The 11,912-nt window shown below is 59.8% G+C and overlaps 2 protein-coding genes across 2 annotated transcripts; one reads left to right on the forward strand and one right to left on the reverse strand.

The window, feature by feature from the left end:
- Positions 1–4,000: 4,000 nt before the first annotated feature.
- Positions 4,001–6,444, reverse strand: SIGMAR1 (sigma non-opioid intracellular receptor 1). The gene is made up of 4 exons (XM_069001396.1): positions 6,132–6,444; positions 5,213–5,413; positions 4,611–4,703; positions 4,001–4,319 (listed from the first exon to the last, which is right to left on the reverse strand). The coding sequence occupies exons 1-4, from the start codon at positions 6,442–6,444 to the stop codon at positions 4,093–4,095; spliced, it is 834 nt and encodes a 277-aa protein (XP_068857497.1). The 3' UTR covers positions 4,001–4,092.
- GALT (galactose-1-phosphate uridylyltransferase) lies at positions 6,416–10,975 on the forward strand. Its single transcript, XM_069001395.1, has 12 exons — positions 6,416–6,497; positions 6,772–6,941; positions 7,018–7,093; positions 7,225–7,273; positions 7,494–7,623; positions 7,890–7,946; positions 8,247–8,369; positions 9,237–9,369; positions 9,788–9,871; positions 9,953–10,107; positions 10,199–10,292; positions 10,831–10,975. Exons 1-11 carry the CDS (start codon positions 6,443–6,445, stop codon positions 10,259–10,261), a joined length of 1,095 nt encoding a protein of 364 aa, XP_068857496.1. The 5' UTR covers positions 6,416–6,442; the 3' UTR covers positions 10,262–10,292; positions 10,831–10,975.
- Positions 10,976–11,912: the final 937 nt, after the last annotated feature.

Consider the following 11,912-nt stretch of genomic DNA (forward strand, 5'->3'; position numbering starts at 1 on the left):
CGCTTGCCAGCCCCTCTCAATGTTAGTTTGTCAGTGTGGCATTCCTGTTGAATTTCCACTGGGAAGATGAGACCTGGCCCTGTTTCAGAGGGATCCACAGGGCCAGATGACCCTCAGGACTCATTGCACAGGAATCCATGCCATATGGCTCCAGCCTCCCTTGGAAGAGCCTTGCACCCTAGGGTGCTGCACTCTCTGCTCTGGGTTGTGACTCATCCCCTGCAACCTGAAAGCTGGGCTGAGTGGAATGAGACAGCCCTGGTGACTTCTCCGCGGCCCAACTGGAACCCAAGTGTTTGGGGAAGCTCCGGTTCTGCAAGGCAGAGGGGTTGGGGTGCTTGGGTCAGTTTAGCACTCAGGGTTGGGGGATGAGGCTAGGCCAGCTAGCGACAACACCAAGGTCGCCAGGGGGTGCAGTGTGTCCCGTCGCCTTGGGCCTGGCCACCAAGGGACCTGTCCTGCTCAGTTCCTCTCTAGAACCTCCACAGTGATAACAGCAGCTCTGGGGTTCTGCACAAGTGTCATGAAGTATGTCTGTGCTCAGGCTCTCCTTGGGGCAAGCAAACAGGACCGTGTCCCCTTCGCCCCCCTGCTCAGCGTTTTGCACCGCTGGGGTCTGGTGATGCTCCCAGCTGGAGAGAAATTCCCCAAATGGCTATCGATGGCTGCAGCTGAGGCAGCACAGACAGATAGTGGAGGTATAGACGGGCACAGCAGACAGCGGAGCAGAGTGAGAGATACTTGGAGCAGAGAGATACTGCAGGAGGAATCGAGAGATAGATCCTGTGGGCTGATCAATACCCACTGCATGTGGAGGGACAGCAAGATAAAGCAAGTTGCAGGGGGAAGGTGCTAGGAGGGCAGCGATGTGCATTTGTCCTGGTGACAGCTCGGGGAGATGCCACTCATGGTCACTTCAGCTGGGATTGGGGTAGAGCCAGACGTGGGGTGCAGATGCCCATGGCTGACTCTCCTTGCCCACCTCCAGCCACTCCATAAAGGTTTGGTGTCCTTTGATGTGCTCTGGGGTCCCTTCTGGCCTCTGGACACCAAAGGGTGCGTATTTCCTGTGTGTCCTGGTCACATCCTCTGGCTCTCCAAGGATGTCCCTGCTGCCTGTGGTCATTTTGAAGGATGCTGTGTGCCTGGGCAGCCAAGGGGGAAAGGGGCAAGCCGTGGCCCTGGCACAGGGGCTGTGCTGCAGCTGGGTGATTGCAGATGAGCTTCCAACCCATGCCTCAGTTTCTCTATGAGAATGGCAATGATGGCAAATGATGGCAAGCTGCAGGCAGCTGGATCAGGCCAGCATGGACTCAGGCATGGATGAGGCAGGGGAAGAAGGGACAGAGGCACCAATAGCCTGAACTTGCTGTGTCCAGAACTCATCTCTTCTCTGCTGGTCATTGGAGACACCTTATTAAGAGGCTGCAAACACCAAAGGGATGTTTTTGTGACCCTTTAATGAATGCCTGGCAATCAGTGCTCCATGCTGGGATGAGGAGAACCCCTCCTGCTGCAGCAGAGCAGCCAGGGTTCCTGGGTGCAAGCCCAGCTCCACCCTGCTGGCATCTGCTTGAGCCACCCTGTGTTGTGTAGTTTCTCTGCTTGGCACATCCCAGCTGAGCTGGGAATGTTGAAGAAGGCACCCCCAGAGCAGCCTTTTGCATGGACAGGGCTGCTGGCCCTGTGGCCAGCCTGGGGGGGATCCCCCACCCGTGATGGAGTTATTGACACGGGCGCTACAGAAAACACTGCTGAGATTGTTCACACTAATGTTATTTAGCAGCAATATTTCCGTAATAAAAGAAATCAATGGGCAAGAGAAAAGACCTGTCCAGAGCTTTGATTTTCTTATTTTAATGGCATACTTATTTACTCCCACCAGCGTGCCCATTGGATTTTCATTACGCAGCCTTCGCTGTAAGTGGAGCGGTATTGATACGAGCTGCTGAGTTAGCGCCTTGCTGCGCGGGCCAGCTCGGCTGGGATTGCTCGTGTTCCCTGCTAAAGCCCAGGGAACGAGCCTGGTGTGGGGCCAGGGTGGCCTGGCAGCCCACAGGAACACACATGTGCACACACAGAGCCTGCCCATGCGCGCACACACACACAGAGACACACACAGAGCCCGCCTGTCCATGAGCACACGGGGTGCACGTCTGCTGCCACGAGCATTGCGGCTGTGCACACGCACAGGTGTGACACGCTTGTGCCACCTGCATGGGCACACACACGCACAGGAACAAACCTCTTCTGACTACGCCCAGTGCACACGTCCTACCCACACTCACACGCCTGCAGTTGCTCTGACTGTATGGACAGGCTTGTTCTACCTATTTACAAACGTGTGTCAGCCCCACCTGTTGTGCCCACACCCACCTGAAAACTATTCTACCTGTATGCACACACGACCTGTGAACACACGTGCGCACACACACACACACACACACACACACGTGTCTGACAGCATGTGCGCACCTGTGTGTCTGTGCAAACCTCTCAAAACCACCACCTGCTATGTGTGGGTCCAACCACCCTCATGGGACCACAGACTCAGCACTGGCACTATCCCTCAGAAGGATGGAGCCCCCTGAGCTCCGGGATTGCCCATGGAAGTGGGGACCTGGCACCAGCCCAGGCTTTTGGTCACCAGTGACCGCAGTGGTGAGAGGAGTAACAGCACCATCTTCTGCCAATCCCCGGGAGCTGAGACAGGGCTGATCCTGCCCAGTGCTGTACCCACAGCTCCCAGGACCCTGAGTGGGATGATGTCAGCTTCTCCAGGGACACCCAGCTGTCAGTAGGACTCCTGTCCCAGAGCTGGCCTTCACCATAGCAGGGCTCAGCACACTCCAGACACTCTTCCAGAGACTGGAGTACATGGGATGAACAACTTTATTACTGGCATCTCTTTTCAGGTAGCAAATTAAGAACTAGCCCGTGTGCAGGGCTGCCGGTCAGCAGAACAGGGACAGTACAGGGAGCAGGAGGATCAACATGCTACAGGCCTGGGTGGCCAGGAACACACTCGTGTGTTTGGCAGCAGTGTGAGGTGAAAGCCCTCCACCAAGCAGTGAGCTCACACGGGTCTGACCACAGGGGTGCAAGCAGGGTCCACAGCTGGGTTTGGTTGGGGGATCACAGCACTCTCCTGGCAGCCGGGATCCCATGCCGGGAGCCGAGCAGAGTGGCTGTCCCCAGGGGGTCTCACAGCTGGGGGAAGCGTTTTGAGGGGCGAGATCCCATCCTGAGCTAGTACAGACTTTTGGGCACTCGAGGACACTAGGTATGTGCATAGCCAAGAGGCCACGCAGAACGGGGTCTCCATTAAGGCGACAGACGGTGGGTTTCCCCCTTGGGGGGCACTGCCTGGAGGCAACTGTGGGGAAGCGACCCTCTTCCAGCCCCAGGCATCCCCGAGGGCAGATGACACACAGGGGAGCAGGGGGCCCTCCAGCACAGAAGCCAAGCATCCCCCCACTGCCAGGGGGTCTCAGCGCTGATCCTGCCCCGTGCCAGGGTGACGCTGTGTGCTGCCAACCCACATCCGCAGGGATGGAGCCACGGGAGATGCTGCCAGCTGGACACAGCGCTTTGCGCTGCCCGCAGTCCCGGCAGGCTGCCAGAGATATGGGGGACTTAGCGGCCGACCTTTGCAGTGAGTGCTCTGGTCTGGTCCACCCTGTGCCCTGAGGGCAGCATCATCCCCCCTGATGTCTCAGGAGCTGACGAAATCTTTTGGGGCCTGGGGACAGCCAGTTCCAGCTTCTCTCCTGCTGCATGCTGAGGGCACACAGGGGTGTTTGTACACTGCAAGGCCACTCCAGCCCCGAGGGATGGAAAAGCAGGACGTGACTCCGATAGAAAGGAGGGACAGACAGGTAGTAAAGAGAACTGGCGGTCTGTGTTGCTGTGACTGCCGAGGTCCCTCTGTCCTGGCACCCTGTTGGCCTGTGGGGAAAGGACAGAACAATTTGGGGAAGGCACAGGGGATCTCCTGCTGCCTCTGCTAGAACCTGGGCTCGGGGAGGAAGAGAAAAAGGCTGGAAGGAAAGGAGCCAACTGGGCTTGGCAGGGCACCCTGGTGAGATGGGCTCAGCACCCAAAGGTGCTAAAGAAGGCATTGGCTTCCAGGAGCAGGCCCTTGGCGTAGACACGCAGGGTGTAGAAGAGGGTGACGAAGTCCTGAGTGCTGAAGAGAGTGTCAGCCAGGGCGAAGGCGAGTGTGGAGGGGATGAAGCCCCGGCCGTACTCCACCATCCAGGTGCCTGCGCTCCACTGCACTGACGTGGCCTCTCCCGCCTGGTGCATGATGGTGTCCCCTGCCAAAACACACAACCAGCATGGCTCCCAGTGGCTGCTCCACATCACACCCAAATGGGAAACATGGGATTGGGACCTGCAGGGTTGAGCCTTCCAACCCCACCCCAGCTTTGCTCACTTTTCTCTTACTGCCACCCACTGAGATCCTGGGATGTGCCACTGGGGACCCAAACTGCCCTATCCTGAGCTCTTGGCTTCTGTCAGCTCAAAGGAAGGGCTTCTATGACAGCAACTGACTGTGCCCCAAAGGCATGGGTGCAACCTGCAGGGCACCATACTGCTGCACTTACCTGGATAGTAGATCTCACTTCTGGTGGTCCCCTCCTTCCATTGCCGGAATGTCCCAGAGATGATGGTGTCAGAAATATCTGCCCAGTAGCGACCTATGGGAGGACAGACAACACTAGCTCAGCGTCTCCCTGCCAGGGACAGCACAGGAGCCCAGGTCTGAATTATGGAGCAGGCCTCTGGGGGTCAGGACAGCAGCCCCAGTGCCTCAATATACCAAGAAGCGCTGATGGCTCTGGACCCCCACTGTCCACACACCACCAGCCAGGGCTGGTTGGTGTCCTTAAGCCCCATTATTGCCAACTTCTTTGGCATTTGCTCCCTCCTGAAGCACTGGGAGATGAGATGTCTGCCATCGCCTGCCAGCTGGATGCGGAGAGTCCTGGCCACACGGCGTATCACAAACAGGGACCTGCAGATGCTGCAGGACACCATGGGGGCTGGTCCCCACGCAGAGAGTGTTTGCCAGCATCATTCACTCCATACAAGTAGTGAAGCAGTGGGCTCCCTGTGCTGGGCACACAATGGCCAGCTGCACCTGAAAGAGCGGAGTAGGAAGAGCTCAGAGAACTCCCCTGCCCACCAGCCCTGTCCCCCTGCTTACCAGAGTGTCCCCCAGTGTCGACAGCTGTCCCGAAGAGCAGCACGTACTCGGTGAGTGAGGCATGGAGCAGGCACATGGAGCCCATCCACCCGCCTGCATTCACGAACACCCACTGCAGGTCCTCGTCTGGCAGGATGTGGCCCGGGTGCTTCTTTCGCAGCTCCACAATGATCTTGGAGAAAGCCAGCTCATGGTCCAGCCCTGCAGCACCCAGGGTCACTGTAAGTCCCTGGCACAGAAAAAGCTCTTCCGACCACCCCCTCCCCGAATCCCCTGTACAGCTACAGCATCCCAGCACACCCTTGGAGAGGTCTGCCTAGGGACCTCAGTTCCCGTTGACCATCGCCTCCCTGGATGGTGACGGAAGACAAGCAGCACCGAATGCTCCAGTCCTCTGGCCCATTCCAGGTGCTGGGCAATATGGGAGACCCAAGCAAGGTGACAGTGCCCCTGTCCCGGTGACACGCAGCCCCGACCAAACCCCCTGTGCCCTATGGGGACAGCCGTCTTCTGAAGCCCCACGCCTGACCCACCCGGGGCTTCAGCCCCAAACAGGTTGAGTGATGCCGCTGTCCTGGTCCCCATCCCTCCTTTGCTCCAGTCCTATCTTCCACCCCGCTACCCCCGCGTTCCCTGTTGCTGTTCCCCGGTACCGATCCCCTCCCTGTCCCAGTCTTGCTGCGCAGACCCAGCTCCCCGCCCTTCCCTGACCCCAGCCCCATTCCCGCCATGATCCCGGCCCCCCTGTACCGGACTCTCCTCGGACCTTCGTCCCCGCTACGGCTCCCTCCTCCAGCCCAGGCCGGAGCTCCCCGCCACGTCCCCGGCTCCTTTCTCCATCCCCAACCCCATCCCCACCGCCATCCCTCCTCGGCCCCGCTCCCCGCCGCCCCTCCGCGTCCCCCCGGGCGGCGCGTACCCGCGTGGTGCCGGGCGAGCTGTGCGATCTCGGCGGGGGTGAACTCGTACCGCTTGGCCGCCAGCCACCCCCGCAGCCCCTGCAGCACCAGCGCCAGCGCGCCCAGCGCCAGCCCGGCCCGCAGCGCCCGCCGCCCCCACGCCGCGCCCATCCCGCGCTCCGCCGCCCCCGGCACCGGGAGCGGGACCCGGGCCGGGACCGCCCCCGCCGCGGCCACGCCACGCACGGCCCGGGCGGCTGCGCCGGCGCGGCGGGGCGGGGCGGGAGGCTGGAAGGGGCCGGTCCCGCCGGGTTTCCGGGAGTGCGGCGGCATGGAGCCATCGCCGGCGGGGGCGGAGGAGGGGGGTGGCCGCTTCCGCGCTAGCGGTACGGATGGGGCTGCCTTCCCCCATCCCTCCCTCCAGACTCCCGGCGGAGCCCAGCACGACCCTGGGAAGCGGGAGCTGCGGGGATCCTCCCCGTCCAGAGCAGCAGGGCTCCCGGGCTGGGACAGGGACGGAGGGGTGAAGCTGAGGGAGGGCATAAAGCGGAGTGTGGACCGTCTTGCTTGCCGCTTGAGGGGGCGCGGTGGGTGGGGAGCGTGCGCCTCCTTTGCCGGGGGGGTCTGCGCCTGACGGCCCGCTGCTCTCGCTCCCCGCAGAGCACCAGCACGCTCGATACAACCCGCTGCGGGACGACTGGGTGCTGGTGTCGGCCCACCGGGTGAAGCGGCCTTGGCAGGGTCAGCTGGAGAAGCCGCCCCCCGAGGATGTGCCCCGCTGGGACCCCAACAACCCCCTCTGCCCCGGGGCCACCCGGGCCAACGGCGAGGTACCACCAGGGACACAGGGGCCCGGGCTCTCCCTGCCACCCCTTCCTACACTCATCCCGTCTCTCACTCCGGCAGGTGAACCCCCAGTATGAGGGTACTTTCGTCTTCCCAAATGACTTCCCTGCACTGCAGCCTGATGCTCCAGAGCCTGGTAACTTTGGGGAACAGAGCAAGGTGCTTGGGACCCCCAGACTTGGGTCCTGGGGCTGCTGCAGGGTGGCCTGGAGAGGCTTGGGTGCTGGCCCAGCACCTTCTCCCTGCCCACCCTCTGTCCTTCCCCAGATGACAGTGATCACCCCTTGTTTCAAGCTGCCCCAGCCCGGGGTGTGTGGTAAGTACTTCCATGGCTCCAGCGGGTTTGGGACACAATTTGTTGAAAACCTGTGCTGGACTGGGACTGGTCCCCTCATGTGGTACCTATTCTGTACACACCTGCTCAGGTGGGGTCATTCTGGGGGTCTTGTCCCTGTCCCTTGTCCCACTGCACCCAGCAAGGCCTTGCGGGTCTGTGGAGACACCCGTAGTCACGGCTATGCGTGTTTCCTCCACAGCAAGGTGATGTGCTTCCACCCCTGGTCGGACCTGACGCTGCCCCTCATGTCCCTGCCAGAGATCCGGGCTGTCGTCGATGCGTGGGCAGAGCTGGCAACCGAGCTGGGTGCTTCCTACCCCTGGGTGCAGGTGTGGGGCTGGTGGGGGCTGCTCTTTCGTGGGTGGAGATGGGAGGCCAGTGCTGGGTACTCTGACAGCACCTGGCATTAGGACCATCTTAGCTGTGTGTGGGTCTCCTGTCCCTACTTTGTGCCCTGCTGAGCGTTTCCATGTGGCTGTGAGGCTCTGTTCTCCTGTGAGTTGCTTCCCTCTGCTGTGCTGGAGACACCAAGACGACCTGTAGTGGGGGCCCTGTGGTTTGGACCTGCTGGCTGCACCTCTTCCTTCTCTCACAGATCTTCGAGAACAAGGGAGCGATGATGGGCTGCTCCAACCCGCACCCCCACTGTCAGGTGAGGCTGTCCCACCTGTGACCTGGCTAAACTACAAGTCCCTGTGGTGACCCTACTATAAACCCCGAGGGCAGATGTGAACGGCAACCCCCCTGCCCTGGTCCAGAAGCTTTTTGCAATGAGTAATACCCCTGTGTGTGTCCTGTCCCCTCCCCTCCTGGGGACTGGACTGTCCCTTGTGGCTGCCGCATGCAAGACTCTCCACCTGGTGGCAGCAGGGACCTGCAGATGGGCAGCGTGACTAGGGGTGCCCCTGCAAGTGAGGGGTACCTTAGTCCTGTGTCCCAATGTCCCTCCCAGGTGTGGGCCAGCAGCTTCCTCCCGAACGAGGCGCGCCTGGAGGACCGGACCCAGCGCCAGCACCTGAGCCAGCATGGCGTGCCCATGCTGCTGGAGTACGCTGAGCAGGAGGCTCGCCGAAAGGTGAAGGCGTGGATTTTGTCCGTATCCCCTCCCTGGGAGCTGGGTGTGTGCCAGGGTGGGCTCCCCAGCCCCCAGGAGCTGGGTCCTGGGAGTGCCCAGCAGTGCCCTGGGGCATTGGGACTGTGTATGTCCCCATCAAGTGCTGTGTGTAACAACCCCCTGCAGTGCTACAGCCTGGGGACAGAGTGGCTGGACAGCGGCCGGGCAGAAAGGGGCTTGGGGGTGTTGGTCCACGGCCGACTGGACATGAACCAGCAGTGTGCCCAGGGGGCCAAGAAGGCCAATGGCATCCTGGCCTGTATTAGGAATAGTGGAATAGTGTAGCCAGCAGGAGCAGGGAAGTAATTCTTCCCTTGTACTTGGCACTGGTGAAGCCGCACCTTAAATACTGTGTCCAGTATTGGGCCCCCAGTTTAGGAAGGATGTTGAAGTGCTCGAATGCATTTGGAGAAGGGCAGCAAGGCTGGTGAAGGATTTGGGACTCAAGCCCTATGAAGAGCAGCTGAGGGTGTTTAACCTGGAAAAAAGGAGGCTCAGGGGAGACCTTGTCACTCTCCACAACTCCCTGAAAGGAGGTTGTAGTCAGGTGGGGGTTGGTCTCTCCTAGGCAGCCAGGGACAGGACAAGAGGACACAGTCATAAGCTGCACCAGGGGAAGTTTAGGCTGGACGTTAGGAAAAAAATCTTCACTGAAAGAGTGATTGGGCATTGGAGTGGACTGCCCAGGAGGTGGTGGAGTCAAAAAGACTGGATGTGGCACTCAGTGCCATGGTTTAGTTGATAAGGCGATGTTAGGTCATAGATTGGACTTGATGATCTCAAAGGTCTTTTCCAGCCTAGTTGATTCCATGGCTTTGTGCCCTGCAGGAACGGCTGGTGGTGGAGAATGCAGACTGGCTGGTTGTGGTGCCATACTGGGCTACCTGGCCCTACCAGACCCTGCTGCTACCCCGCCGCCACGTCTGCCGCCTCCAGGACCTCAGTGACAGCGAGAGGGACAGTAAGTGGCTCTGAGCCTTGTTGTAACCCATCCCATGTCCTTTGGGCTTGACCTTTGTTAGGGGGCAGCTGTGATGGTGGTGGAAGGCTTATGTCCTTGGGGTGGGGGCTGCCAGGCTTAGCCGAGGAGGGGAATGGCATCCCTGTTTTGTTAGGATGAGAGCTAGTTGTTTGGGCACAACCAGCACTGCTGGTGTCCTTTGGTGATGAAGCACAGGCTGTTCCCTGCTTTTGTGGGGGGCTTCTCCTGCTGCATTGCTTGGGCTCCCTGCATGAGTGGGGAGGGGCAGGAATTACCAAGTGCATCCCTCCTGCCTGTCACTGGTGTCCACCCAGGGAGAGGTGCTGCGGGTGACCCCACTGCACACCTGGCAAGCTGCTGGCCAGCTCGGGGTGTGAATCACTTCACTTTTCTGCAGACCTGGCCTCCATCATGCAGAGGCTGCTCATCAAGTACGACAACCTCTTCGAAGTCTCCTTCCCCTACTCCATGGGCTGGCATGGTGAGTGGTGTGGCTCCACAATCCTCTCATCGCATCCCTGTCCCCTCCCTGCGGCTCACGAGGTGCCTCTATGCCTGGCAGGAGCCCCCACAGGCCCCTACCTGGAGGAGGACTGCAGGCACTGGCAGCTCCATGCCCACTACTACCCGCCGCTGCTGCGCTCTGCCACCGTCCGCAAGTTCATGGTGGGATACGAGATGCTGGCACAGGCGCAGAGGGACCTCACCCCAGAGCAGGTGAGTGCAGCCCAGGGGGATTGGGGGGAACCAGGGGGTTGTGTGCCAGGGTGTGACAGCCCATGGCTGTCCCTTGTGCTGTGCCCTGCAGGCAGCCGAGCGCCTGAGGAGCCTCCCCGAGGTGCACTACAAGAAGAGGGCCAAGGAGGTGTGATGGGAAGCAGCAGAGCATCCAGCCCTTGGATGTGAGTGTGAGGGGGGGATCTTACTGCTCTCCACCACTACCTGAAAGGAGGTCATAGCCAGGTGGGGGTTGGTCTTTTCTCCCAGATAACTAATGATAGGACAAGAGGGAACAGCCTCAAGTTGTGCTAGGTGAGGTTTAGATTGGATATTGGGGAATATTTCTTTGCTGAAAGGGTGCCCAAGGAAGTGGTGGAATCACTTGGAAGTGGTGGAATACTTGGAAGTATTCAAAAAATGTGTAGATGTGGTGCTTAGGGACATGGTTTAGTGGTGGGTTTGATAGTGCTAGTAACAGTAGACATTTAAGTTTGTATCGTTTGGTGTGCTCAGTAAGGCCAGGAGTCAGCTGGGAGTGGTGAGAGCTGAGCTCTGGGAATTCATGTCAGTTGCGAACCCTCTGAGCTCCCAGATTCTCCTGAACCTTGTCACGGCTTGGCTGGTTTTTGGGACTGGTTTGGCCTGTTTGGGGATTCAGGGCCTAATCCCATGGTATCCTCATGTAGGTGATGTTTTTCCTTGTCTCTTTCATCATCCCAGGCTCTGTCTTCTGCCCCCATGGCACGCTCCTATCACCACAAAAGGGCTTGCCCTCATTACCAGTCTGGTCTCACTGGTGGGACTGGAAGTTTTTCTGCCCCATGGAGGGGCACAACCCCCCTGGACAATAAAACCTGGAAGCAAAGTGCCTCTACCTGTGCTCTCGTGGCTCTCAGCCCTAGCTGGGAGGTTTGGGGTCTCTGGTGAAGACCCCCAGCTGCTGGTGGGAGGTAACACTGGGGGCTCATGGGATGATGTGCTGGCAGCCCAGTGCCTCTTGCTCCTGTCCCTGCGCTGCCTCCTCTTCCTCCCTGGGGGGAGCTCTGAGTCTGTCTCTGAGTGCTGCAGGCTTGTGGAGGAGTAGGAAACGGGGAGGAGACATGGACGCAGCCCAAGGCTCAGCCAGCTCCTGGGAGAGGGCTGAGTCCTGGCAAACTTGCTGCGTGGAGGCTGCTGGCTGAGATGCTCAGCCCTGGAGCTGTTCCCCTTCATCCTCTCTGGCTGGGGCTGCTGGGCTGCTGCCCTCGTGCTGCCTGCTACTGAGATGCAGCCAGGGACTGGTTCATCACTTACCTGGGTGCTGCCAGTGAGTCCAGCTCTCCTCCTGATGCTGCTGCCCCCTTCCCTGTGCCCACCCATGGTATGGGATAGTGGCAGCCGGTCCCTGGGCAGAGCTGAGGGATGTTCTATTCGCCTCTGTCTGTACTCTCCTTCAGGAAAGCCCCTGTACAGGGGCTGAAAGGGACTGTACAGGGGTAGGTGATGGGTGGTGATGCCACCACAGCTGGTGTGGGAGGATGCCAAGTACTGTCTACCTTCAGGTCTTCATGAATAGTTTTCATTTGTCACTAATGAGCCATTCTCATTCTCTAATGAGACCCCTCTCCCTGTCAAGTCTGAGAGTGAGCTCCTGGGGGCTACAAATAGCTTGCAAGGAGAGAAACGCTCTCCTCCTATGTCCAAGACAACAGTTCCTGCGGAGGGCTGTGTTCCCTGTGCCCCATCCATGCGTTGCTCCCCCATCCATATCCATGGGGCTGGGACTGACAGGACGAGCCTCCTGGCCTGTGTGAGCTCAGAGC

The sequence above is a fragment of the Aphelocoma coerulescens genome (assembly GCF_041296385.1).
Source record: "Aphelocoma coerulescens isolate FSJ_1873_10779 chromosome Z unlocalized genomic scaffold, UR_Acoe_1.0 ChrZ, whole genome shotgun sequence".
Classification (NCBI taxonomy): domain Eukaryota; kingdom Metazoa; phylum Chordata; class Aves; order Passeriformes; family Corvidae; genus Aphelocoma; species Aphelocoma coerulescens.

Bases quoted from the DNA above. Each gene is read 5' to 3' on its own strand.
- SIGMAR1 (XM_069001396.1), bottom strand. From the start codon at position 6,444: ATGCCGCCGCACTCCCGGAAACCCGGCGGGACCGGCCCCTTCCAGCCT. The intron at 5,414-6,131 runs GTACGCGCCGCC...TGGGTGCTGCAG, and splicing joins GCTCGCCCGGCACCACGCGG to GGCTGGACCATGAGCTGGCT. The intron at 4,320-4,610 runs GTAAGTGCAGCA...GTGTTTTGGCAG, and splicing joins AAGTGAGATCTACTATCCAG to GGGACACCATCATGCACCAG.
- GALT (XM_069001395.1), top strand. From the start codon at position 6,443: ATGGAGCCATCGCCGGCGGGGGCGGAGGAGGGGGGTGGCCGCTTCCGC. The intron at 7,624-7,889 runs GTGTGGGGCTGG...CTTCTCTCACAG, and splicing joins CTTCCTACCCCTGGGTGCAG to ATCTTCGAGAACAAGGGAGC. The intron at 10,108-10,198 runs GTGAGTGCAGCC...TGTGCCCTGCAG, and splicing joins GGGACCTCACCCCAGAGCAG to GCAGCCGAGCGCCTGAGGAG.